At 46.1% G+C, this 27,562-nt stretch overlaps 1 protein-coding gene, 1 long non-coding RNA gene and 1 pseudogene across 2 annotated transcripts; 1 reads left to right on the top strand and 2 right to left on the bottom strand.

Annotated features, from left to right (window-relative positions):
- Positions 1 to 282: 282 nt before the first annotated feature.
- On the bottom strand, positions 283 to 27,562 carry Ppp1r7 (protein phosphatase 1 regulatory subunit 7). Its single transcript, XM_059278311.1, has 10 exons — positions 27,354 to 27,562; positions 24,597 to 24,725; positions 20,315 to 20,370; positions 19,651 to 19,716; positions 19,031 to 19,161; positions 18,041 to 18,203; positions 15,669 to 15,785; positions 12,423 to 12,527; positions 8,530 to 8,616; positions 283 to 668 (listed from the first exon to the last, which is right to left on the bottom strand). The coding sequence occupies exons 1-10, from the start codon at positions 27,403 to 27,405 to the stop codon at positions 492 to 494; spliced, it is 1,083 nt and encodes a 360-aa protein (XP_059134294.1). The 5' UTR covers positions 27,406 to 27,562; the 3' UTR covers positions 283 to 491.
- Positions 2,676 to 2,775, bottom strand: LOC131923757 (U6 spliceosomal RNA; annotated as a pseudogene).
- Positions 18,865 to 20,787, top strand: LOC131923317 (uncharacterized). Its single transcript, XR_009382571.1, has 3 exons — positions 18,865 to 19,249; positions 19,666 to 19,801; positions 20,458 to 20,787. It is a non-coding gene; the product is annotated as an uncharacterized LOC131923317 (long non-coding RNA).

Raw genomic sequence — 27,562 nt, 5'->3', positions numbered from 1 at the left:
AGCCATCACTCATGATGGCAAGGCTCTGAGGATTACAGCATCTGAGATTGGACCACCTTTTACTCATTTTTTTTTAAATATAATTTTTTCTTTCCAAAATTGGTCTGAAAGACTATCAAATGTGCTGTTGTGGGTCATGACTGCTTAAACCTTGCAAACTGATTTGAGGGCTTGCTGGGGCAGCCCAGAATGCCCGCCAGGCTAAGGACATAGACAGACAGGAAGAACAAATGGCTGTAACATGTCCTGCATTCTCTCCATGGCTACAATAACCGTCACCAATTCACCAGGAAGACCGCGTGGCAAGATTTAATAGTGTTGGCATCTCCAAATGGTGTGTGGCATCACAGGCCAGCTACCACCAGTGCCTTATTATTGCCATTGGGTTGTGACTGTTGGTATAGTGACGACTTCAGGAGCAATAGGTAGATTAAAAAACCGTGGCCGGGAAGTTCTTTCGAGGAGAGGGACCAGGTGAGGAGCAAGAGGACTCAGAACCTGACGAACGTGGCGTCGATCTGCCGTACGGAGGGTAGGGCCAGCATGACCTTCCGCCGGTACTGTGGGTCCTTCTGCAGGGGGTTGCGTTCCAGGTACACGGTCTCCAGGTTCCTGGCACCCTTCAGCTCATCAAGGTCACTCCAGCTCTCCAGGAGATTGTCATTCATCTGAAGGAACACATGAGAAAAAAGCCTTTAGAGATCAGCTCTGGCCTCTATGTGCCGGGATCCCCCAAATATGAGACAGGGGTTATTAAAACACCCTACAGCACTGGCTCTCAACCTTCCTAATGCTGTGACCCTTTAATACAGTTCCTCATGGTGACCCCCAGCCATTAAATTATTTTTGTTGCTACTCCATAACTGTAATTTTGCTGTTATGAATTATAATGTAAATATTTTTGGAGACAGGTTTGCCGAAGGGGTCGTGACCCACAGGTTAGAACCACTGCTCTATAATCCTCCTTATCCCGACCCTCATAGATCCTTCCATCACCACTTGGCACTTCCTGGCTGCCTTTAGCAGCACTGTGAAAAGCTCTACTGCTCACACACGAGCCAAGTCTGTTAAGAAGAGCTGAGGCAGCGTTGGCTGCACACCTCTTGGCCCTCACGCAGGTCTGAAGCTGGCTACTCTTCCTACACACTTGCTCTCCCCAACTGCTGCCAAGGCTGAGGCTGTGCTGACTGTATTGCAGCTGGCCAGGGGCTGCTCTACTCCAAGCATGACTCTTAGATCACCTTTGTGGTACATTTCTGAGGATGTCTCCATTGCTTGCTCCTGTATGCAAAGGCCACCAGAGGCTGACCGACCAACATTGCCAGCACCAGATGACAAACACAGAACCTTGCAGTGGGCTGGGGGCTGAGCCTGGCAGGAGAGTGCTCTCCCTTCTCAAATGCGCCATCAAGATGAGACTGAACTGGTTGACTTCTACATTGTCCAACAGATGCATGCGGCTTCATGGTGGGATCAATTTTTGAGACAGAGCTACCTTGCGTAAGAACCTACAGTATCAGGTTAAACTGTCCAAACCCATTTTCCAGTCTAAGTGCTGAGGCAGAAGCTTGGGAAGGACACCTTTAGCAAAGTAGCCACCTAGATGTGGGCCATGGCATGCTAGTTTAACCAATAGCTTGTTCTACAGGACAGAGGAAAACCATGATTAATTAGTTGAGTGTGCTACTTCTGTGGTGTAAGTACCACGGCTGACTTAGCACCAACATGCCACCACTAACTATAGCTGTTCACAAGTGTGCACAATTGGCTACTCATGTCACTTAGGCTAGATGTGGTCTACCGCACTTATGGGTTTGAAGACAGAAACTAAACGGCAGGGCAAGCTGCTATGTCAACAGCCTGAACAGAGGAGCCAAGTCTAGCAACAAACTTCAGGACTCCGACTGCAGCTCCTGCTCTGCCCATGTCAGAAGTCATGTCTGTAGACACTCCAGGTTGCACGGTCTGCAGCAAGCAGCTGTAGGAAGAACCAGGGCATCACTCCTAGAGAAGTGACCTCTGTAGTCTAAGAGCCTACCATGGGAGACAGGCTACATGTGAAGCAGAAGGGAAGTAGAAACCTGTAGCCTGGATGAAGGGTCACTGGATGAGAATGCAGTGGAGGGAGGCATTTCAAGAACTAGATTAGCCGGGCAGTGGTGCATGCCTTTAATCCCAGAGCCAGGCGGATCTCCGTGAGTTCGAAGCCAGCCTGAGCTACAGAGTGAGTTCCAGGATAGGCGAAAAGCTACACAGAGAAAGCCTGTCTTGGGAAAAAAAAAAAAAGAACTAGATTAATTTCCATGTAAGAGCTTCTCAGGCACTTGTCCTAAGACCCCACTGTCCACAGGACTTGGCCTGGTACCATTCCTTTGGGTTTAGCACCTGGTCGCATAGGTCCTGGGAGTGTTGCTTCTCTTGCACTGATGATTCATGAGGCTCTATCCTGTGTGAAGCCCTGAAGAATGCTGGGATTTGACAGAGTGATGATGTTTGCGGGGAAAGGTAAGGAAGGGATGGGCAATACAACAGTGAGAGCCCTTAAAAGGATCATGGAGCTTTTTAAGAATTATGCTTTGATTCCTAAATGAGTTGGGAGTCCATACAGGATTTGTTCTAGAAGGGTCTTTATGCTTTTTTCCTAGGTCCTGTCTTTTTATTAGCTCATACACAATAAAAATATGGAATGCTTCATAAACTTCTGTGTCATCCTTGCACAAGAGCCACGTCAATCTCTGTATTGTTCAAAATTTAGTATGTGTGCAGCCAATGCAAACACAAGGGTCTTATTTGGAGGGTAGACACAGGGCTCCAGGGCAGAAGGCCATCGGACAGTACAGGGAAAGGATGCTGGGGGTTTGGGCCAGGCGGCAGCAGCAGAGGTGGGAAGAGATGGGGGTTCTGGATGCATTTTGAAGGCAGGGCAAGTATTTAGATGTTGGAGTGGAGAGTGGATCTGGTACACAGGAAAAAGGAGGTTTAGGAGGATGCCTAGACTTCTGGCCTGAGGATCTGGAAGGATAGAGTCACTGTCCACTGAGGCTGAGTCAAATGGAGGGACTGTAGGGACAAGGCATGAGCTCAGGCTTGGACTTGTCTTACTTGGGTGACGGCTCAACACAAGAGTAGACATCTAGATCCAGGGAAGACACTGGAGCTAGGAAGAGAAACCTGAGCAGAGTGGTGACATTTAAATCTGTGAGACTGGACAGGGCTGTCAAGGAGAGGAAAATGAAGACTGAACGCTGAGGCACTCCTGTGGGTGCAGAACAGAAGAGGAAGAAGCAGACAACCAAGAAAGACTCAGGGACACAGGAGAACGGAGGCCTGTGGCTGGCTGTCTATTTTCAGAAATGCTCAGAAATCAAATATAGCTGCTGAGAGGTGGGAGAAAGATGAGGAATGGAAAGGATGTTGCTGAATCTGGAATGTGTCCACTGGCAGAGTGGAATTCAAAGCAGTGTATAAAGGGCAGAGTGCCCACGGAGATACCTGGATGTTGGCTGCCAGGCCATGCTGGTGGCTGCGTACTTAATTTCAGCAGGCTCAGGAAGATAGATGTCTGCTCACCACAAGCCATCACCTCATAGGGCAAGTCCAAGCCTGCCATCATGAGGCCCCTCTGCTGCCCCTGTCTGGCTTAACTTCAGTGGGTAAGGGTCCACCCCTGCTGCCAGGCTAGACAAGGGCTGGCTGTGAAGGGGAACTGAGAGGGGACAATGGGTGAGCAGGGGAAGGAGTGAGGCCAAGGTGGGACTCAGGATGTCATCTGGCCAATGTGTCTGAAGTTCACGGAAAAGGGTATGAAGAGGAAGAGGTGGAGAAACTGAGATGTTAGGTCATTAGAGAGATCATCTACAGGGACACTGTATCACCAACGGTGTAGACAGACAGAAGTGGTGTTGGAGAGCATGAACTAAGTACGAATGTCTGCAGAGAAGAGAGTAGCTGTGTGCATGCGTGTGCGCGTGCGTTTTGTGTGTGTGTGTGTGTGTGTGTGTGTGTGTGTGTGTGTGTGTGTAGGGGGGGGTGTCTGGGAGCTGGTAGTGTGCAGGGTGCTGGGTGGGTTACATAGCCTATGCCAGCAACCACTAAGTCACTGGCCAAGTGTGCCACCAGGCTGTTTACCACTGACTGGAAACATAGGGCAGCACTCCCGAGAGGCCCAGTGGGGTGAGGCCGGCACAGGCACATTGAGAGAAGAGAAGCAACTGATCCATTCATTTGCTGGTGACATGTAGGCAATGTCTGTCGTCAGAGCAGGTATCAGCAGCAAGCAGGCTGCTGCACCAGGTCTCCTTCCTGCTCTAGATTTTGGTCAGCATGATGCCTGCCTTGCCAGTCTGGTAAGGGGAAGGGGCAGGACTGGACCCTCCAGGGACCTGTGCCACCCCTCCTAGATCCAGACTGTAACCGTGGAACATTTCAAGTAGCAGGAGTGAGGCAAATTGTTCTGTATATTACCCATACTTATCTGCCTGCTATTTTTCTACTGGGTTGCTTTCTTGTCACTTTTAGGTTTTATAAATTAGAGAAAATAATCTTGGCCTTTCAGGTGACCATCATACTCATGCATCATGTGAAATGTTCCTAGGTTTCATATATAATAATATATCTAAAAAGTGTATCTATAAGATGGAAAGGATATATGCTAGAAGGGCTTTCTTTTCCTCTTTAAACCCGACCTTTTTTTAAATATAATAAGCATATATTTTTATTATGAAGAAATGTAACAAAGCTTTTACTACTATGGGAAACAAACCATGTGCCACTGATGACATTTTGGTCAACAAAAGACTGTATCTCAGTGTTGGTCCCCGGGGTCCATCTAGTCAAGGTCCCACAAGGTGTTATTTAGTGACATCATAGCTGTCTTTGTCTATGTACATATACTCTATGATGCTCAGATAACCGAGGTGTCCAATGATGTATTTCTCAGAGGTGTCTCCATTGTACAATACACCTGACTATTTCTTCATGTGTATGTCTCATCATTTTGTTAGGATCCTGCATGTGATCCTACCATGCTTCAGTGTGTGGGTATGTTTAAGGTTCTGAATGCTTCCAAATACTTGTGTTAGCACAAGGGTTGCTGTACTACAGACTGGCTGTAACCACACTGCACAAATCTGCCAACTTCACAGACAAAATGCTTTCTCTCATTGTTTTTTAAAAGATGGATTAAGTTAGGAATCGTGTGGGCATTTGCCAGCAGTAAGTACCTCTCCTGTTTCTGTCAGCAGAGTGCTAACCTCTCACAGTTTGAACATTAACACGGTCAGCCTCACTGAAATGACAACCCTTCCTTTCCTAACTCCCTCTTCTGGATTCACAGAGTCTGTATCAAGCACTGTTCTAAGTGCTGGTGAGACAAAAGAAACGACATGTACACAACAGAACAGCACTCGGCCTTCAAAGCAGAGACAGTCTCACTGTGCTACGACAAGGAAGAGCCTGGACGACACCACACTGTTGAAGCAGCAGTGACAAAAGGTCACAAACTGTGTGAGAGTCAGAAGGGAGAACGGTGGGAGCCAGCAGGGAGGAGAGGGAGAGGACAGTTCTGGTTTGTCAGACAGGGGTGGTGGTGACGGCCACACAACCAGGAATGTGCTTAACACCATTCCATTCCACACTAAGAAGGTGTAGATAGTAACTTTTAGGTTTTGTTTTTAAAAAGAAGATTAAAAAGTCCTAAACAAACCTTTGTTCTTTGGTCTTCCTGACCTCTACATTTACTAGTGGGGAGACATACAGATAAGATGAGCTTTAGCTCCAGTCAACCCGGGAGCAACTGCTGCTAGACTTGCTTTTGTTATAAACGAAGAGAGCAGGACATGGTGGGGACAGCTGCTTTCACAGGCTGGACAAGAGGCGGTGCAGAACAGGGATCCCTGAGAGGGGAGGCAAATGGGTGAGTGCCTCGGTCACCCTGGCTGGCCTGTCCTATAGGAGGCGCTTTCCATTAGGTGAGGATGGGAGCCAAACAAACCGGCAGCCGCACTGAAGTGAAGTGGAATTATGTGTAGGTGGGGAGAGATGATGTCAGTCAGAATTTCTAGGTAAGAGTGAGCTACATAGGAAAAGAAAATCCAGAAATCCCGTGGTGTCTCCCTCCTTGTATGTTGGACTAAAACTAAGGCAGATACAAACAGAGTGGGAGAATGGGCTGAATTTACCAGGGCCCACATGGAACAAGGACATGTCTGTGGCTTCTGTGACACTCACTAGAGACCATAGAGGGGTAGGCCATATGCAGGGACAGAGCTGGTTAGCCTGAGAGGACAGAACATGCAGGTTCACGCTAGCAATAAGCCCTGAAGGTCGGCAGGGACTTCACTTCTTGCTAGATACAAAGCCCAATATATTTTGAAGAAACACAACACAAATCCAGGTATATAACTTTTAGTTTCACAATACCTAACATACAAGAAGTTACTAGCCATGCAAAGAAGAAATGACAAAGAAACCTAAGAATCTAACAAGAAACCAAAAAGAACAGTGCAGGCTGCAGAGACAGCTCAGAGGATAAGAGCAAGGCTGTTCTTGTAGAGGGTCTGAGCTTGGGTCCCAGCAGCATATCAGGTGGCTCACAGTCCCCTGTAACTCCAGCTCCAGGGATCCCATACCATCTTATGGCCTCCATGGGCACAGGTCCTCATGTGTGCACAATTCATACTCAGACACACATAGATATATATAACTTAAAAAAAAAAACTAGCAACACGTTCTCAAAGAGCTGAAAATATAATCAGAACAAAAACTCACTGAATAGGTGTGATCAACTTCACTGTCAGCATGACTGGGTTTAGACTCACCTAGGAGATGTCTGAGTATGTCTGAGGGAACTTCCAAAGAAGTTTAACCAAGGAGGGAAGCCATGCCCTGAATGTGGGTGGCATCATCCCTTGGGCTGGGATCCTGGACTGAATAAAAAGGTAAAAAGCAGTATCATCAGCCCCTGCTCTATGTTTCCCAGCCTTCCCTGATGTGAAGGGTCCAGAATCTAGCTGCATGCTCCTGCTACCATGAACTCTGCCATGACAGACTGTGCCCTTTTAAACTGTGAGACAAAAATAAATAAATAAATAAATAAATAAATACATTAAAAAAAAAAAAAAAAAAGGTTTTCTTAACCTCTGAGCCATTTCTCCAGCCCAAATCCTTTTTTCTTTTACGTTGCCTTTGTCAGTTATCTCGTCAAGAGAAATACCTAGGGCTGGAGAGGTGGCTCAGCAGTTAGGAGTGCTTGCTGCATAATGAGGACCACAGTTTGGCTTCTGTGTAACAAGCCAGGCACCCTGCATGTGTGTGTAACACCAGCTCCAAAGGAGGTGGAGACAGGATCACTGGGGTTTTCTAGCTTCCTGCTTAGCTGAGTGAGAGAATGCCAGACCCAGGTTCGGGGAGAAACTGTTTCAAACAAACAGGCAGAGGATGACAGAGGAAGACACACATGCCTTCTGTGCCACACACAGGCATAGGCATCCATCCATACACATGTTCTATAAAGATGCATAAACACCAATAAATTCACAAATCTCTAAAAATGGAAGTAGCTAATTAATGAGCTTAACAGCAGACTAGGTACTGCAGAAGGGAAAACAGTATCTTCAAGACAGCAACAGAAATCACAGAAACTGAAACTCAGCCAGAGCAAAGCCTGAGGACAGGCGGGATAGATGAGCAGCAGATGTGCTATGATCTAATTACCAAAGGACTAACACACATATCCTTACAGTTTCAGAAGAAACTAAGGATTTCTTAAGGATTGGGAGGGACTGGAAAAACTTTAAAGGGAAAAAAATTTTGTTTTCTGTATTCCACAAAACTATAAATTTACATATTTAAAAAGTTCAGCTGGGCCAGGCGGTGGTAGCGCATGCCTTTAATCCCAGCACTCAGGAGGCAGAGGCAAGCGGATCTTTGTGAGTTTGAGGCCAGCCTGGTCTACAGAGTGAGATCCAGGAAAGGCGCAAAGCTACACAGAGAAAACCTGTCTCAAAAAAACAAAAAACAAAAAACCCCCCCAAAAAAACAAACCAAAACAAAAAGGGTTGGGGATTTAGCTCAGTGGCTGGGTTTGGTCCTCAGCTCCGGAAAAACAAAAACCAACCAATCAACAAACAAAAACAAAACAAAAAAAAGCTCAGCTGGGCATGGTGGCTCATGCCTTTAATCAGAGCACTTGGGAGGTATAGGCAGGTGGATCTCTGTGATGTCAGCCTGGTCTACACACAGAGTTCCAAGAACAGTCAGGGCTACATAGAGACCTTGTCTCAAAATAAATAAATAAATACAATTGTGTATCTATAATAGTATACTAAAAAAATGAAGGTAGGGTGGCGAGATGGCTCAGTGGGTAAAAACACATGCTGACAACTTGAACACGATCCCCAGAACACATGCACGGCACACTGAACATCAAGGCATCCAGGACCAGCAGACTTGCATTCATTCACATGTTTACTTAACAGGACCCATTGAGCCAAAGAGACAGATACCAATTCCACTAAGTTTAAAACTTACCCAGAATTCTTGCAGTTCTGTTAGATGGCTGATATTTTCAATCTTTTTTATCCTATTTGATGCAATGTCCAACATGGTGAGTTTGTTCTAGAATAAGAAAATATTTTTTTCTGGATTACTGAAGTTCAATAGCAGCATGCGACCATGTGCAACAGTGATCCACCCTCCCTGCCTTGGGTCAGCTTTGACAGAGCAGAGGCTGATACCACCTACTCACTTCCCATGGCTTCCCCACCTGGACCTGAGTCAGTGTTTTTGCTCAAACCCTCATGAAGCTCTCACTGTTCCTGAACTTTGTATCAGTCTGAAGGCCCCATAACTACAGAGGACCCCAGTGAGACCCTTGCTCCTGTTCTTTTTTTTTTTTTTTAAAGATTTATTTATTTATTATGTATACAGTCTTCTGCCTGCACACATCCCTGCAGGCCAGAAGAGGGCACCAGATCTCATTACAGATGGTTGTGAGCCACCATGTGGTTGCTGGGAATTGAACTCAGGACCTCTGGAAGAGCAGTCGGTGCTCTTAACCGCTGAGCCATCTCTCCAGCCCTTGCTCCTGTTCTTGTTGTCTGGGAAGAGCAGTGACCCAGAGCTTTGAAGAAGTAATGCCAATCACTGCAGCATGTCTTTAGTGCTTACCGTGAGGAAAACAGTGCCAAGTTTCTCTACAGTGGAATTCCTCTCTTCAGTGAGGCCGAGGAGCTTGAGGTTTGGGTGAGGATAAGACACACAGTGGAGGTGGGAGGAGTAACAGAGATGCCTTCCTGTCTTGGACAAAACTACCTAGGGCAATGCTAGGAAGGCCTAGGTTCTGAAGGGCTAATGTTGGGGCCTGCTAGGACTTCAGCTGAGGATGGTGTCTGTGGGTACCAAGTATCTGCAGGATACAGCACTGTGGTTTTTCCTTTGTGTAGCCCTGGATGTCTTAACAGCTAGCTCTGTAGACCAGGCTGGCCTTGAACTCACAAAGATCTGCCTGCCTGTCTTTGCCTCCCGAGTGCTGGGATTAAAGGCGTGCACTACCACCACTTGGCTCACAGCATTGTGTTTTATGATGTGCCCTAAAAGTGCATGTCAGATGCTTCCTGACTTGGGTAATTGTTTTCAAGTTTACAGCTTCAAGATTCAAGAGAAGAACAATTTCATAATGAAAATTAAGTCTACTGTAGCTTATAGTGCTTGCCAATATGTTTTAACAAACCATTGTGACGTTTTCCTAGACTCCATGTGAATCTTGCAGCTGGATGGAAATCTGGTAACAGTCCTTCCCTCCTCTGCCCTAAAGACCTCTTAGCATTTTAGACTCATGGTCTCTGTTTTCTACTGCATTCCTGGTGTCTCGATTCCAAATCTTTCTAAGTTTTAATGGAAATTAAAAAGGAAAAAACCTTCATAGTCAGTAGCTATTGATTTTAAAATGTCACAGCTATAGCTTCCCAGTCCCTTGGAGGTTCCACAGTACCACCCTACCTTCCTCCACACCCCATGCAGGCATCACACAAGCATCGGCACACATGCTAGAAGCACCGAGTCCAGAAGTGCATAGCTATGAGAATACTGAGTAACAATTCATGGGGCTTCAGAGTCAACAGAGCCATAGAACAACTGTACACAGGAAGGGACTATAGTGCCACACTGAGGACACAGCAAGCTGGGACAGGACAAGCCCACCAATGGAAACCTTCCCCAGCACTCTGTCATGGCCCTGTGGTGTTCACACTGTGTGCAAGACTGTAAACTAGCAAAACAGTTGTAGTCTGAAAGCCACTATAGATCTGAGTCTTGTCAAGTCCAGGTACCAAGGCTCAGTGGGAAGAATGCTGGTGGTGGACACTGGCCACCAGGACTCTCCCTAACCTTTCTGACCTGAGATCCAGCTATATACTCAAGCCCCTTTGTATGTGAGGAGGATCTGAGTGCTCATTCAAAAGCAAGCAAGAGTTTTTAAACTGAAAACAGAAAAAAACAACAGGGTGGGGTGGGCAGCTTATACACATCACAGGCCATAGCTTCCCGTGATAAAGTAACACCCAGTTCAAGAGCCAGAACAAACATTTTAGGTTAATGAAGGGAAAAGCTCAGGGCACAGAAGAGCCAAATCCATCAGACAGGTGCCTTGGGACATTGAAGAAAGAGCATCTGGTAAGTGAGACAATGACAATGCATGTCCCACCATGAAAATAATTCCTGGCCGGGCGTTGGTGGCACATGCTTTTAATCCCAGCACTCAGGAGGCAGAGGCAGGCGGATCTCTGTGAGTTCGAGGCCAGCCTGGTCTACCAAGTGAGTTCCAGGAAAGGCATAAAACTACACAGAGAAACCCTGTCTCGAAAAAACAAACAAACAAAAAACAAACAAAAAAAAGAAAAAAAAAAAAAAGAAATTCCAGATCAAGAGATAAAACAACTTGGGACAACATTAGGTAAATATTTTATCATGAGTTGAAATAAAATCTGAAAGACTGTCATATTTGACTATGGTAAACATTACGATGACACGGTTACTGTTAAGACTGTATTTTTCTGTTTTGTTTTAGGCACAGGAATGATATGATATTTAACCAAGACTTAGGTACAACATGCCTTAGGTAGGACTCTACACTCATACCTCTTTCCTGTTTGCTTGAGGACAGACCTGCACCACGAGAGAACTACAAAGCAGATATGGGCTGGTCTCCCATGGGGACTGGTACCCGTGAGGAGCAGGGGTACTGGTACTCTGTCAGTGTGTGCACCAGCCCCAAGGCTTTCTGAAGTCCCCCTGTTCCAGCTACTGCCTCCATCACCCCTTTGAACTACCATTCTATACTACAGAAGGTCAAGTGCTGGTTTTCATCATATATGCGTGTTTGAGATGATCTCATGCTGCCTAGGCTAGACTCACGATGTAGTCAAGGTTGGCCTTGAACTTCTGATTCTCCTGCTTTCACCATTCAAGTGCTGTGATTATAGGTGTGTACTACCACACCTGGCTTCATATGCTAGCTAAATCCTTAATTTGATTGCAAAGTTAGAGGAAGGCTACTAAATTTCGAATAGGCAAATTTTAGCTTTCCTGAAAATTCTTATACAAGTGATGAACTAAAACTCAGAACACTGGTTTTCCTCTAGAATCTCACTGATGGTAACCAGGTCCTGGGCTGGGGCACAAAAGGGCAAAGGAACCTGTGATGAGATTTGAAGAGGGATGTTTCCAAGAACAAAAAACCTGACCTAATCTTGCTACTTTTGGTGGCAATTTAACAAAACCAACCAACCAAATAAACAAAAACATTCCCCCCAAAACAAAACAAAACAACCCCAGTAAAATTGAACAAGAAAAAATATTTTATTTGTCTTGAATCATGCTTGGAGAAAAACAGGTGGGGCCAAAGGCAACTTGTAAGTATGGGAGGAGTGGACAGGCTGGTGAAAGGCAGTGGGGAGGAGACCTTCAGCACTCTGGACTCCAGGAGAGGGGCCAGGGGAGCAAGAGCCACTCTTCCTTCTAAGGTGAGCTGGGCTCACTCTGTAGCCTTTACAGGCTGAGGCAGGGCAGGAAGTTCAGTGGTCAGAGGGAGAAATGGGAAGGATAGAGCTGATACTTGTGTTAACTATCTGTGTAATACGGGGGGCAGGTAAGGAGTTTTCAAATCACTCAAAGGCCTACAGGACATGGCAGATGTGCAGTGAGCTACCCTAGGAGGGTGTCTGTCTGTGATACCTGTGTTGAAAACTCACAGGCAGCCATGTGACGTGCTGGCCCTTTGGTTCACTGGGGTAGAGGGTCCTTAGCTCACATCCTGTAGGTAGTATGTCCACCCGAGGCTAGGCCTGGAGGGCAGTGGGTACTAGCACCCGCCCCTCCCTCTCCACCTCCCTTTATCTCCCTCAGACAGACCAATGGGCTCTTACGTTGTTCTCCAGGCCCTCGATAACCTCGATACCATTATGGCTGAGGTATAGTTCACGCAGGTTCACCAAGCTCTGCAGACCCTCAATCTTCGTTAGCCGGTTGCTCTGCAGAAGAGAATTAAAAAGTATCAGTCTTGGGGCTGAGGATTTGGTTCAGCGGTTAAAACATCTTCCATTCAAGCTTGAGGACCCGAGTTTGGACTTCTAGAACCCACACAAGTTGCAGGTGAGTGTGGTGGCTTGCCTGAGAGTCCAGCCTTGGAAGCCCAGAGATAGGGGATCCCTGGAGCAAGCTGGCCAGCAAAACTAGCTGTATCAATAAGTTCTGGGTTTGATTAAAGGACTCACTCCATGAATAAGGTGAAGAGTGATCAAGGGTGATTCCCAACTTTAATCTAATCTGGGGTCTCCACAAGCATACACATAAAGGTGCATGAATACACAAATATTCATACCACACACAGGAAAATATTAAAAGATAAGAAAAAGAGCTGTCAGCTACACAGAAGGTGAGAAATACAATGGCTTTAGAAATGGGGGTTGGGTGTGTAGAGAAATGGTTCAGTGGTTAAGAGCATTGGCTAGTCTTCCAGAAGGCCTAGGTTCCATTCCCAGAACCCACATGCTGCTCACAATCATCCGTACCTCCAGTCTTGGGGTATCTGATGCTTTTTTCTTCCAAGAGCAGCAGGTATACATGTGGTACACTGAGATACATGCAGGCAAAACATCCACTCACACAAAATAAAAATATAGTCAATGGGTGGTGGCAGCTCATGCCTTTAATCCTCTACTCAGGAGGCAGAGGCAGGTTGATCTCTTGAGTTCAAGGCCAGCCTGGTCTATAAAGTGAGCTCCAGGATAGCCAGGGCTACACAGAGAAACCCTGTCTGGAAAAACCAAAACAAACAAACACAATAAAATAAAACATTTAAAAAATGTTCTTAAATGGGACTTGAGAGAAGGCAGGTAACATTTTGGGTCTGTTGTACTGGGTTGAATATCACGCATGGGAGTTTGGGGTTTTTATATGAAAATCTCACTTTTTTTTAGATGTATCTGAAGGTTTACTTGAAGTAATTAAAAAATAGATTTGTCCTGAGTGTGTATGTGCACATGCCCATGGAATGAAGGGTACTTGGAGGTTAGGGGCCAACTTGTAGGAGTCAGATTGCTCCTTCCATCACGAGGGTACTAGGGGTTGAACTCTGGTGGTCAGTTTGGGTGGCAGGAGTCTCTATCTGCTCTGCCATCTTGCTGGACCACTGAATTAATTTAACAATTTAAAAATGTCAAAAGTATCAATGAAAATGTTTTTTATTTTTGTGTATGGGTGTTCTAGCTGCATGTATGTCTGTGTATGTACCATGTGCATGCCTGGTGCTGAGGCCAGAAGAGGGTGTTGGAGCTGCCATGTGGGCATTGAGAATGAACCCAGGTCCTCTGGAAGAGCAGCCAGTGCTCTCAACTGCTGAGTGATCTCTCCAGCCCTCCTCAAGGTATCGTGTTTAAAAAAAAAAGAATTATTTAGTATGCATATGTGGGTATACCTGCGGACATCAGAGAACTTGCAGGAAGTCCGTTCTCTCCATTATATGGGACCTGGGGAATTGAACTCAGGTCTTCAGGCTTGGCAACAAGCTCCTTTACTCACTGAGCCATTTCTCCTACCCTAACATTTTTGTTTTACAACAAACCAACTTTCACTTCTTTTAGAGTATCTTGCAACTCAATTACAGTTCAAAAACTTCTCTTCGAAGCAGTCTGCAAGGCACTTGTTTTACGTAGTCTAAGAGAGGTTCCTGTGCCATGAATGGCTGTCAGGTCAGACCTGCCAAACCAGGCATCCCAGGCACACCCAGACACACCAGGCACACCCTTTAACTCTTCAAGGTCTGAATCTACTAATTTGCTGCCAACCGCCCCACCCCAAACAAAAACAAAACCTCAAAAAACAACAACAAAAATGTCCACATGAGTCAGGCATAGTGGTGCACACCTTTAATCCCAGTACGCAGGAGGCAGAAATAGTTGGATCTCCTGTGAGTTTGAGATCAGCCTGGTTTACGGTGAGTTCCAGGCTAGCAAGAGCTAACAGTGAGACTCTGTCTTAATTGAAAAAAAACAAAAACAAAAAACAAAAAACATGAGTGTCTGCATACACTAGTGCTGAACAGAAATGCCCCCAAACCCATGGTCCCACAGGGTCTGCCTTCTCTGTACCACTGAACAGACACTCGAAAGAACTAGAGTGAGCGCTCCCTTCTGAAGATGGCGTAGCGTCCACCCACCTATTGTTCAACTGCCAACAAGGAAACGAAATTCTTTCATTATTATGTGTATAAACGTTCGCCTGCTTGTATGTCTGCACATCACATGCTTGCCTGGTGCCCTCAGAGGCCACAAGAGGGTGTTGGATTCCCTGGGACTAGAGTTATGGATGGATATCTGTGAGCTGCCATGTGAGTGCTAGGAACTGAACCTGGATTATCTGGAAGAGCAGCCAGTGCTCTTTCTTAACTTCTGAACCATCTCTCCAGTCCAAGGAATGAAATCCTATCTTTTAAAAATGAAAATAAGCTGGGTGGTGGTGGTGCACGCCTTTAGTCCCAGCACTCGGGAGGCAGAGCCAGGTGGATCTCTGTGAGTTCGAGGCCATCCTGGGCTACCAAGTGAGTTCCAGGAAAGGTGTAAAGCTACACAGAGAAACCTTGTCTAGAAAAAACCAAAAAAAAAAAAAACCAAAAAAAAAAAAAAATAAATAAATAAAATAAATAAATAAATAAATAAATAAATAAATAAATAAATAAATAAATTTATATGTGTGGGTGTTTTGCCTGAATGTATGTCTGTCTGTGCACTATCACGTATGTGACTGGTGCCCCCGGAGGCCAGAAGAAATGTGTCAGGTTTTGCGGGAAGAGCTGCAGACAGCTGTGAGCTGCCATGTCATGTCGGTGCTGGGAATCAAACCTGGATCCTCTGGAGGAGTAATTGGTGCTCTTAACCATCTTTCCAGCTCCCCAAACTGAAATCCTTAAAAGTAAAAGTAAATTATATAAAAAGAATGGAATTTTAGTTTAGAATATATGTACATGTATAATCTGTGGGTTCTAATGTTTTCATCATCTACTGATTGTGAAACAGTGCTGATCAAGGACATACTATGGGAATAAAACAGGTTGGGTGTGCTGCTGGGTCTGGCCCTGTGGGAATGAGAAGCTGGGAGCTGGAGAGGTCCAGTACCTGCATACTGAGGACTGTTAGGTTCGTAAGTGCATCCAGGTTCTGAAGTTTTGTAATTTTGTTTTTCCCCAGAAACAAACTCTCCAGGTTGGTTAATGTGTCGATATTTTCAATTGCCTGTCAAACAGATGAAACATCAAGTAAAGAATCTAGACCGTAAGACAAAGCAATCTAAGACTTCAGCTCTGTGATGTTGGGACTCTAGGAAATTTCCAAACTATCCTTCGAATACACATTATAGAAAAGGAGGAAAATTATGGGGGTTAAAGACTCTGATTCCTGGGCTCACTCCCAATCCTCATACTTCTCTTTCTCTTTCTCTCTCTCTCTCTTTCCTTCCCTCCCTCCCTCCCTCCCTCTCTCTCTGATTTCTTGAGACAAGAGTTTCTTTGCAAAGCCCTGGCTGTCCTGGAATTCACTCTGTAGACCAGGCTGGCCTCCAGTTCAGATTTGCCTGCCTCTGTCTCCCAAGGTGTATACTACCACCACCACCCGGCCAACTCTCATAGTTTCAGAGCTCTGGGAATATTTGAAAACTCATACGCTAGCTGATTTTTCTGGCCCAATGTGGCACTTCATTCTACACAGCTTTTGAGATTATGTATCCCCACGAGCCTCGGCCTCTACATAAATGCGGATGCTGGGAACTTGCTCTCAGAAGCCCACGAGGGATGCCCCATGGCCATCCCATTCCTCTTCCTTTGCTTTTTCTTCCTGCAGTCACATCTACTTAGCCCTAGCTTTGTACCCTATGGCTCTTGAAGAACCCGTAAGGGCAGGCCACAAAGCGTGGTACAGTACTTCCTAACACCAAATGGGGGGTGCTTCAAACATGGGGTGGCAGACACAGGCATGTTAATACCTGCCTCAGCCACTAAGGAAGAAGAGCGAGGACACGCGCAGCACAATGACACAGGATGTCAAAATTAGGCTCATATAATCTTATGACTGACAAAGCCCTCACGTGTGCCCATTGGGAAGCCACCCTCCTCTGCCTGGCAGACCCTCTTCCAATCTCAGAACCTACATGACCCGCTGAGGTTCCCGTCTGTCAGACATAAGGCACTTTTCCTAGTAGTTATGAGTCAACTGGTAAAAACTTGATATTGCTGGGTATGGTAGTATATGCCTTTAATCCCAGTACTGAGAGATCTCTGTGAGTTCCAGGCCAGTCTGGGCTATAAGACACTATCTGAAAAGACTTAGTTTAGAGGCCGGGTGGTGGTGGTGCACACCTTTAATCCCAGTACTCAGGAGGCAGAGCCAGGCGGTTCTCTGAGAGTTTGAGGCCAGCCTGGTCTACAGAGCGAGATCCAGGACAGGCCCAAAGCTACACAGAGAAACCCTGTCTCAAAAAACCAAAACAAACAAACAAACAAACAAACAAACAAACAAGTAAATAATAAAAAAATAAAAGACTACTTAGTTTAGTTTCTGTGGAACACTGTATCTTTTTTTTTTTTTTAAAGGCATCTCATTTTCATTCTGACCCATGTTTTCAAGGTCAAATGGATCTTGAACAGCAAACGAAATCCTGCCAAAGGACATATTTAGGAGATGAAGGGCCAGCCCAACGTTTTGGGGCATTTTAGCAGCAAGATACTTGCTTATCACACGACAGATCACTGCAAGTAACCACCCTCCTAGGCTTGGGATGCAGATGGAAAAAAACCACTATGAACAGGTTTAAAGGAAAGCTTAAGTTGGCTTATCTTATGATGCACAGCTGGAACTAGCTTGGCACAGGACCACGATACAGATACCAGACTAGACCAGTTGGTGTGAGCACAGTTCTTACTAATTAATACTGGCTTCCAAGGCGCACATAATCAACTAACCTGAGTTTATAGCGGCTCACAGAGACTAGACTGAACTAACAACCAGGGAGCCTGTATGAGACTGACCTAGGCACTCTGCATATATGTTACAGTGGTATAGCTTGGTTCTCTTATGGGACTCCTAACAGCAGGAACAGGGGCTGTCTCCAACTCTTTTACTGGTTTTTTGGACCTACTCCTCATACTGGGTCACCTTGCCCAGCCTTAATACATGGGGAGGTGCTTAGTCTTACTGCAGCTTGATACGCCATGTTTTATTGACACGAGACCTGCCCTTTCCTGGATGGGATGGAAGAGGAGGGGATTGGGGGGGGCAGGGTTGGGGAATGGGAAAAAGGGACTGGGAGGGGAAGATGTGGGGAGACTGTAGCTGGGATGTAAAATAAATAGATGAATAAAAAAAAAAAAAATACTGGCTTCCAGGTAGCAGTTTTCCTTAACTATTTCCCTGTATCCTCCAAACAATAAGAACATAAGAAAGCCTCAGCCAGGCACATACCCTATGCATACCACTGCAGATCCACCTATACTTACCCGGATGCGGTTTGAGCCCAGCTCCAGCATCTGCAGTTGATGTAGGGTACTTATGTTCTCAATTTTATTGATCTTATTGTTGACCAAGAAGAGTTTTTTCAGCTGCGTCAGTTTGTCAATCCCTTCAATGTTCCTCAGCAGATTAAAAGAAATATCCAGAATCCTGGAAAGAAGCAAAATATTTCTTGAAAGATCACAGACTGTATAGAGTCAGAATTCCACTTGGAAGGATATCTGCCTCCAGGATCTGCAGTCACTAGGAGGTGGGGTCTGACCATGGCCCCACCGCTCACTGACTGGCTCACACTGGAGCTGACCTATGGGACCATGAAGTTGTCTGGTGCTTGGAGGGCAGTAAAGGCAACCTGTAGGCTACCAACACTGTCTCCTAAGGGCTCTACTCTTACAGGAGAAACCAGGTTTCATTTATGCCCATGTCCATGGCAGAACCTAATACCATGTTCAACCTGGGCGGTGTTGGATTAAAACTGAAGCAAATAAAAATCAAAACAGCTGGGCATGGTGGCACATGTCTGTAAGGCCAGTACTGGAGGGGTGGAGGCATGAGGCTCAAGATTCAAGATCATCCTCAGTTACAGAGAATTCAGCTTAGCCTGGCCTACATCAGACACACACATTCTCTTTCTCAAAAAAAAAAAAAAGGCCAGCACCAACAAAGGAATGAAGTCCAGACAAGGCTACAGCCAAGTAAGGCTGATCCCTTTAGTCCAAAATGTGGCTGAAACTTTTGTTTTTAAAAGAGGCAATTATGGATTAAAGCTCCTATCTTCCCAATTCTGACATCATTATTGAATGGAACCCAGCCAGAAGCCTAGTTCCAGCCTTCAACGCTAATGGCACATATGAGGCTGTTGCCTCCTCTTAGAGCTCTAGCACAGGGCAGCCCTCCAGACTACAGCCAGGCAGTGGGTAGGTTCTAGGGAACCTGGACACCCAACCCATCCCATCTCCTCTGGTCTCTCTACTCACTCCAATTCTGTCAGCGCCTCCAGATTCTCAATCTTCTTGATCTGATTATCATAGAGATCCAGTTCTCGAAGACTCTGCAGTTCCTCCAGGTTCTCAATGCATTTAATTAAGTTTTGACGGAGGCACAGTGACTGGAGGGTAGGAAGAGGATCAGCATTGGCAAAGGAGAACATAGGGCCACCCTCCAGGGGCTGTTTTATGCTGATCATCAAGGGGCAGGTGAGTGAGAGTAGGAAGCTGGAGTTACCCTCCTCTACTTGAGGACAAGTGTAGCCCCAAAGGGAAGCCATACTGAGTACACCTGTTTGGGGAGGGAGGCACTCAATAAGGTTGGAGTGTAAGTCAAGTTCTCACAGTTGGAGGGACCTTTATTGGGCTCCATTTTCAGAAGTAAACTTCACTGCAGTGAGCTAGGACAGGAGACTGCAAGTGCTCACCAAGGCGCCATCAGAGCCCAGACAGCCTCGAGCTCCTCAACTACAGGAAAACACCTATCCCATCAGAATAGAGATAGAATACAGGCCAGTGCCACCCACAGGATAAGAAAGAATAAGGATTGTGTATATTCTCCAAGTAAATGTTACCAAGTCACCTTGTGTGCAAGGACAGATCCCTCTCACCTTCACTTTCTTCAGCACCTCAAAGCCTTCAATCTTTCCAATGCGATAGTGATTCAGATCAACATCCTGAAATATAGAGGAATCTTGCTCAGATCCATCGGAGTTTTGGAGACCTGGCCAGAAGCTGCTTAGGAGAATGCCAGATGGGGAGGTAAGGGAGAGGCTGTGGTGCTAAGCAGATCCACTTGTGATTGGCAGGTCGATAATCTTCGGTTTAGTTGTGATTTATGTTAGTTTTATGTATAACTGACTCAGTAGTGGTTGTCTGAATTCAATTCCCTAGCGACTGGCTGAACACACACATGGACATGGACGGACATGGACATACATGGACACACATACACACACACACACACACACACACACACACACACAATTTTTCCAAAATTGGGGGTTGTGAGGACCCTACCATCAACAGCATGACTACTGGACTTGTCTAATTTGAATCAAAAGCATTTCATTTGTCACACAGTTCTTACTGGCTAAAGAGAAATAGATTTCAACTGCTGGTATTAAAAATAGTAAAAATACAGAACACCAAACCAATCAAGAGGATTGGGTGATCTTTCTAGTCACTGATCTGTCACCCTTATAAAAGATAAGCTGATGGTTAGGGTCATCTGTAACCATGCCCCCTGAGGCTGAGTCAGGCAGGCAGCATTACCTCTGCATCTCGGTCCAGGCTGATGGTTTCCATATCCACTGCCAGCTCATGTTCCTCTAAAAACAAACAAACAAAAAGGAACAATTCTGTTAATAAGAATCAGTGGCCACAGGTTTTAGTAAAGAGTTGCCACTCTGCCCTAGGGCTGTAGAAGTTTTTTGCGGGGGACACTAAAGATGAGAAGGTGATAGCAAGGCCTCCAAAAGTCTATCTGTGCCTCGAACTTCCCAAGAAGCCAAAGTCGGCTTGAAGCTCTTGATGGGAAGGAAGAAAACAGCTCCCTGAGTCTTGGTGAACTCAGTGAAGCCTAGTCATTGCTGGGAAGCATGTCCCCACCATGGCTGTCCCCTTGGAATCCCTGGAGTTTGTGTTGCCAGAAACCTATCCACCCATGTATTCTTCCCCCTCTATTTGTGGCAATAAATTGGGCCATTTGAATACAGCTCATGCTGGGCCTAGTACATGTTCTGGGATGTGCCTTTTACTGCTTTGGAAAGTAGCCCAGCATCTACAGATGCTTCCCTGACAGAGAGGGAAACAAAATGAAGCAGAGCTCAACAGACAGGATCAAAGAGCTTCAGTGAATAATTTAAGCATACTTCTCAATTGGAAGCCTGGTGAACTAATTCCAGCAGAGAAGCCCATTTGGATGTCATGAGACGATCCACCCTAGAGAGCCAGATATAAACTGCTTCCTGCTGCAGTGGAGAGCCTTCATCAGAACCTGATTAAGTATGATATTGAAAGAACTAAGACACACAGAAATGCACATACATGTACACACATCCCCCAAACCCTTGAGATCAACAGCATTTCCCCCACCACCAAAGTGCCACCCACTTTTCCCAGCAGTCTTATAATTTTTCCCTTAGTTTGTACTAATTGGCATCCAAATAAAGCTAACTATTTTGACTGGATCCCCGCCCCACCCACTTTCTTTTAGACAGGGTTTCACTCTGTAGCTCAAGCTGGCCTTGAACTTTCTTAAATGTTTATTTTATGTGCATGGGTGTTTTGTCTACATTGTATGCCTGTCCCCCACTTGAAAGGCCAGTAGGAGGTCTCCTGGAACTAGAGTTACAAGGACGTTGTGAGCTGACATGTGGGTGCTGGAAACTGAATCCATGTCCTCTGGAAGAACAGCCAGTGTTCTTAACAACTAAGCTCCAGCCCTTAGCCTTGAATTTTTTTTTTTTTGGTTTTTTGAGACAGGGTTTCTCTGTGCAGCTTTGCGCCCTTCCTGGAACTCACTCTGTAGCCCAGGCTGGCCTCGAACTCCCAGAGATCCGCCTGCCTCTGCCTCCCGAGTGCTGGGATTAAAGGGGTGCACCACCACTGCCCAGTTCTTAAGACACTTTTTATTTTGAAACTTTCTGTAGGAAGGAAACAGACTGCTTTTTTTTAGTGCCTCTTTGAGTCTAAACTCTTCTGTCCCCAAATACTCTCTTTCTCTCCTCTATTTCCTTTGACTTCTTATCACTTACTACTGTTTTTTGCCTAGGCCCCTTTTCCTGTTTCTTTTCCTTCGGGCACACATGTACTTGCACCTTACAGTGGAGCCAGCTTACTCACTCTTGACTTCAGCCCACGTCTGGCTCCTCCAAACATTAGCAGACTCTGTGCTGGTCAGCCCATTTCCTCACTGGAGGCCTTAGAGAAGCATGTGGCAGGGGGCCAGCTTAACAAAGAAGAACTGGACCTACATGGCTGAATTCACTTCACTGACTTTCCATGATGCTTTTCTACAGCAATCAACAGTACTCAACTAAAATATGTTGTTTTCTGGTGTTTACCTAGAATTTATAGTATACGAACCAATCTGTATTAAATAAATGGAACCAGATAAACAAGAAAACAGTACGAGTCCCCTTCCCCTCAAAAGACAGCAGTAATTCACTGTCTATAAGCTCAGGAAGTTGTGACAGGAAGGCACTAGAACTAAGGCAAGTAGCCAGGCCACTGGTATCCAAGCCAGACACTGTGCGACTGAAAGCAGGCATGATTGGCCGCAGCACTGGGCCAGAAGGAGAAACTGGGGCTATCCTAGGCTTCTCAGGATATGTGCTGCACAGCCAGTTTCCTGTCTGCCACAGCATCCAGCATGGGTTAGGGGTCTAGGGACATAGCTCAGCTGCAGAGTCTTGCACAGCAGGTGTGAGGAAGCCCTGGGCTCAATCCCTAGTACTGAAGACAAAAAGGGGAGGTGGTTTGGGAGATGGCTTAGTTAGTGAAGTGTCTGTGCAAGCACAGGACTGAGTTAGATCTCTGGAACCCACATAAAAAAGCTGAGCATGGTGGTGTACTTGTAATCCCATCTCTTGAGAAGCTGAGCCTAAGTGGAATTTCCAGGCCAGTAAGAGACCTGCCTCAAAAACAGTAAACTGAGGAGCAACACTTGAGTCTGTCTTCTGGCATCTACATGCATACATACATACCTGAACACATATACACTTCACAAACATGAACATGTACACATATATACATATACAAGTTAGGAAAAATAGGTAATAACTGTCATGTTTGAATGTGTTTTGCTGAAACTTAGATAACTATGAGCAGTTTCAGTTTTTTGTTTTTTTGTTTTTTTTAAAGATTTATTTATTTATTTTGTATACAGTGTTCTGCCTGCATGTATGCCTGCAGGCCAGATGAGGGTACCAGATCTCATTATAGATGGTTGTGAGCCACCATGTGGTTGCTGGGAATTGAACTCAGGACCTCTAGGAAGAGTAGTCAGTGCTCTTAACCTCTGAGCCATCTCTCCAGCCCCCAGTTTCAGTTTTTTTAAAGAGTAGAAATACATGCTCCCAGAGAATTACTATATGTTCTTTCTAGTCATCTGGAGGTAAGAGCATGGACTTTAGTAGGCTGGGCTTCAGCCCAACTGGCCTGCCTTGCAGTAGGGATCTCTGGCTGGCATGAGACTTTTTTATTTTCCTCACCTATCACACATTAGAGTTCTCTTACAGTGAGTGACCCATCCCAGTAACACAGCTAGCCGGGAAACGAAGCCCAGGACAATGCTGCTCTAAGTTCCAAGTCTTCCAGGAAGCCTAATGTTTCAGTGGCACAGATCTCAGTCCTGTGATCAAGTCGAATGATGATAACAGTGCCTATTTGCTCTATCCACCCACATCACCTCCAGAATATCAGCTCTGAAGTTCCAAACTAACTGTGGTGGGTACTTCTGTGGTAATCTCCTTTTGCCTTAAAATTTGGTTACCATAGTTACGAATCATCTTTGCTGGCACACAGTGCACAATGCTATTTTTAAAAGTAGCTATGTTTTTACAAATTTATTTTTATAAAGGTAATGCATAATTATGAATACCTGAAAAATCCATACAAATCTGGAAAACGTAAGAGGCAGTTTCCTCTCAAGCCTGCTGCTAAAAGAGATCCTCAGCAATGCTAATGTGTTTTCTTTTTAAACAAGTAAAACTAAATTCTCATGCTTTTTAACTAAAAATTGTATTTTAAGATACATACTACTTCAAATTTGCCTTCCCTGCCCAACAATTCAGCTGGGACATTTTCCTGTGGTTATGTTTTCTGTCATTCTTTTCCACGTAAACTGATTTTCTGAGCAAACACAGAAGCATAGACCATTACCAAGGAGGGTATAAAACCACCACAGGAAGCTGTTCAGTTCCAAATGGAGTGATTGTCCTAACATCTGTGCTTGTGACAGATGATTCTCAGGCCTACATAAATGTCGAGGTGGATGTGGGCATAGTAGCACACATTCTTAATCCCAGCATTCGGAAGGCGGAGGCAGAGGCAGGCAGATCTCTGAGTTTGAGGCCAGCCTGGTCTACATGGTGGTTTCAAGACCAACCAGGGCTACAAAGTGAGAGCCTGTCTCAAAAAAGAAATGTTGAGGTTGGATCAGAAATGATTTTTTCATCACTGTGGCAGGATACAGAAGCATAGCAGTAAACCACCATGCTCTCTTCTAATTTTGTTTTCTGAGTAAAGTATTAAAAATCATTTTCTGACTCTGCTCTAGGTAACACATTAGTACCAAATATCACCAGTAGTAGCTCTGTCCCTTCAGCAGAAATGGATCTACTGTACTCATAAATGTAAATCATTATGGGTAGTTGCTGAGGCAGCACCCCAGGGAGCAGGCTGCCCTCTGCCAGCCTGCCCAGCTGCCCACTCTACTGAAGACTCTGAAGAACACACCTCCTCCCACAAGGAGACACCATGTGCAAAGAAGCAGCAATCTTCAGCAGCACATTCCCCCTACGTTGAGTTCATAGTGAACTATGCCCGGTACCTTCTGGGTCCTCCGCCCCCCGTTCTACTCCGTCCTTCAGGCTCTGCTCGCTGAGGTCTGTCACGATGCCACCGACATGCTTCTTCCCTTCCTCATCGCCTGATTCTTCAGATTCAACCCGCCTGTCAACTGAACCCATACATATCAGTGAGAATTCACATCCACTTCATGTGACAATGTGAGGAACACAGAACAGATTAGCACAAGTTTTAAGTTAGCAAGACTTCTTTCTGAAATAGCTGAATTCAGTTTATATGAACACTTGAATGTCTTCTATGCCCCAGCACTATTTAATATATAGAGACAAGAACCAGGAGGCCACATGGGCACAATTAACATGCTGTCCTTCCTCTCTAAGAACTTGTAAGGAACTGCCTAGTGTTCCAAAAGCCTCTGGACCACCTGCAATCAGGAACACTAATGGCACCACACAGTGAGGTACCTTCCAGGTGGCCCTCACATTGTCCACCTGATGTCCACCACAAGAGGGGACCACAGTGAACCTTCTGCCACATACCTTCATTGATGTCCCACTAGCCATGTGGCCAAGAAAAATCAATTCAATTTACAGGCCCCCATTCTGAAAGAAATCAAGACTAGCTAAAATCAGACTGTGGGCAGGGAGGACAGCCAATGAAAATGAGAATGTGTCCAAAGTGCCAAATGCCCCAGGTAAACTGCTGATGTTAAAAGATCACAGGACAGAGTGTTATCAATGCAAAGCTTTTTGGAGTAAATAAACAGGTTTTGAGTTATGAAGAAAGCAACAAGGAAATGTGGCTTTGGCAAATGATCTTCCTTTCTGAACCTCAATATTCACATCTGTAGGAGAGTTAGTGGAGTAACAAGCCCCCCACCCCACCCTGGTCAGGACCAAATGAGAAAGGGCACAAGAGTGGCTTGTGTGTATGACATGGAGAATGTATGAGTTACCAAGACACACAGGACAGTCTGTGTTCCAGGATTAGGGAAATTGGGTGCTGTGTTACAGTCTCTGCACCACCCCTGGGGTGAGCCAGGGGACAGAAGGGACAGTCAGTGCAACCTGTGCCTCCATCCTCAGGGCACCAGAGGTTCTGGAGCCTGGGACAGTGTACAAGAATGTGATTGTTATGACACGACAGGCTAACAAAATAAAATCTATCAGAAGGAGGAAGGTTTGAGTTGAGGTACTGGCTGTGATAGAGAAGGGGACAAACCATGGAGCTCAATGAGCATGGTGGCCCATGCCTTAAATTCCAGCACTTTGGCAGACTGACCTGGGTGGAGCTCTATGAGTTCGAGGTCAGCCTGGTCTCTACACAGCAAGCTCCAGGCCAGCCAAAGCTACATAGTGAGACCCTATCTTAAAAACAAACCAAGGCCACAACCCCCCTTCCTCCCGGGGTGGGGGGGCGGGGGTGGGGGAGACACACGGGGCTCTAGAAAGTGTCAGCTGGTAACGACATGTGTGGGAGTAGAAGAGAGAAAAGCCTGGTTTTTGTATTTGCCCTTTACTGAGAAACGGAGGAAGAAGGGGGAGGAAGGTACTGGAGGAGGGAGGGAGGGGATAGGAAGAAGCATTTCCTTGCTTAGAAAAGATTCAAAGGTAAAATAAAACAAAACAAAAGCCCAGCATGACTCCCTTAAAGGCTCTCCCAGACCTTTTCTGGGAAGCCTTGCTGGCTCTCCCAACCCCCATCTCATATGACTTGATTTAGGTCAAACTCTTTTCCATACTCCTTTGCTTTCGACTGGGCTGCCTTCCTCCGGAATGGTACTGGTCCTCCCCATCTGTCCCCAGTCCTGGTGACATCTCTAGTGATCCTTCAAGGCCCAACTCAGGGCAGCATCACCGTTCTCAAACACACTGGACTTTCCTTCCACACCCGTCCCTGGCTCTGCGGCCCTCTTCCCTATCACTCTTCTCAGAAAAGTGACTGCGTGACTGCTCTTCCAGAAGTAACACTCACCAAAACAGAGGAGTCTTTAAAAGGCATTTAAGGGTTCAGATTCGCCTGATGCTACCATGGGTATACGAGTGTGTGTGTATGCATACATATATATGCATACACCTATGTATATACATATAACACACATGTGCACACATGTAACGACTGTGTATCTACACAACTGTGTACAAAAACATGCACATATGTAATGTACATTCTGCATATATGTAATGTAATGTATATATACACACTTATATATGTATATGATGACACAATCCAACAGTGTCTTAAAAAAGGAAGAAAGTTGAATTTAGTTCTTTCAAGACTCTGAACGTCTAGAAAACAAGACACCGCCTCCTAAACTCAATCTCCGAACCTCCTTGTTACCCATCGCTCTGCCACAACCCATTCGCTTCCAGAGCAGACGCTTTTCCATCCACGTCGCGTGAATAAACTGTGGACTTTTGCAGGTCCCCACGCCTGAAACCTCAGTTTCCCCATGAGCTGACAGTCCCCCGCCCCCTCGCCTGTCAATGTCGGAGCCTAAAGACCAGGTTCCCACAGTCGCGGCTTCCACGTCCGTCCCCCTTCCCTGGGCCGCCTCGCGCCACGTTGTTCCCGGGGCTCTGGTCTTTCCTGGCCGCTGCCGCCCTCGGGCCGGGGCTCCCGGGCTCCGAGCCTCCCCCGCCCCGTCCAGCCCGGTTGGCAGCTGTCAGAGACCCGTGGCTGTGGCCAGAGGCTGGAGTCCGAGCTCTGATCCGGCAAGAGGCCGTGCCCGCCCAGCCCCCAGCTCTCCGCTCCCCGGTCGCCCGCAGGGGCCGCTCACCCTCCATCATCTCCTGCGACTGTTGCTGCCCCGCGCTGCGCTCCGCCGCCATATTGGCTGCTCTTCCCCTTTCCGGAATCTGTCGCCTCAGGCCATGGGCCAATCAGGACTCCCGGCTCTGTCAGCCCGCCAATGGGACCGAGCATACAGGCGCGAGCTGACACGCTTGCGTGGACGCAGTGCTTCATGGGAGTTGTAGTTTCCCGCAG

Source organism: Peromyscus eremicus, chromosome 13, assembly GCF_949786415.1.
Source record: "Peromyscus eremicus chromosome 13, PerEre_H2_v1, whole genome shotgun sequence".
In the NCBI taxonomy this organism is placed as follows: domain Eukaryota; kingdom Metazoa; phylum Chordata; class Mammalia; order Rodentia; family Cricetidae; genus Peromyscus; species Peromyscus eremicus.
This window is presented reverse-complemented; position numbering and strand designations above follow the sequence as displayed.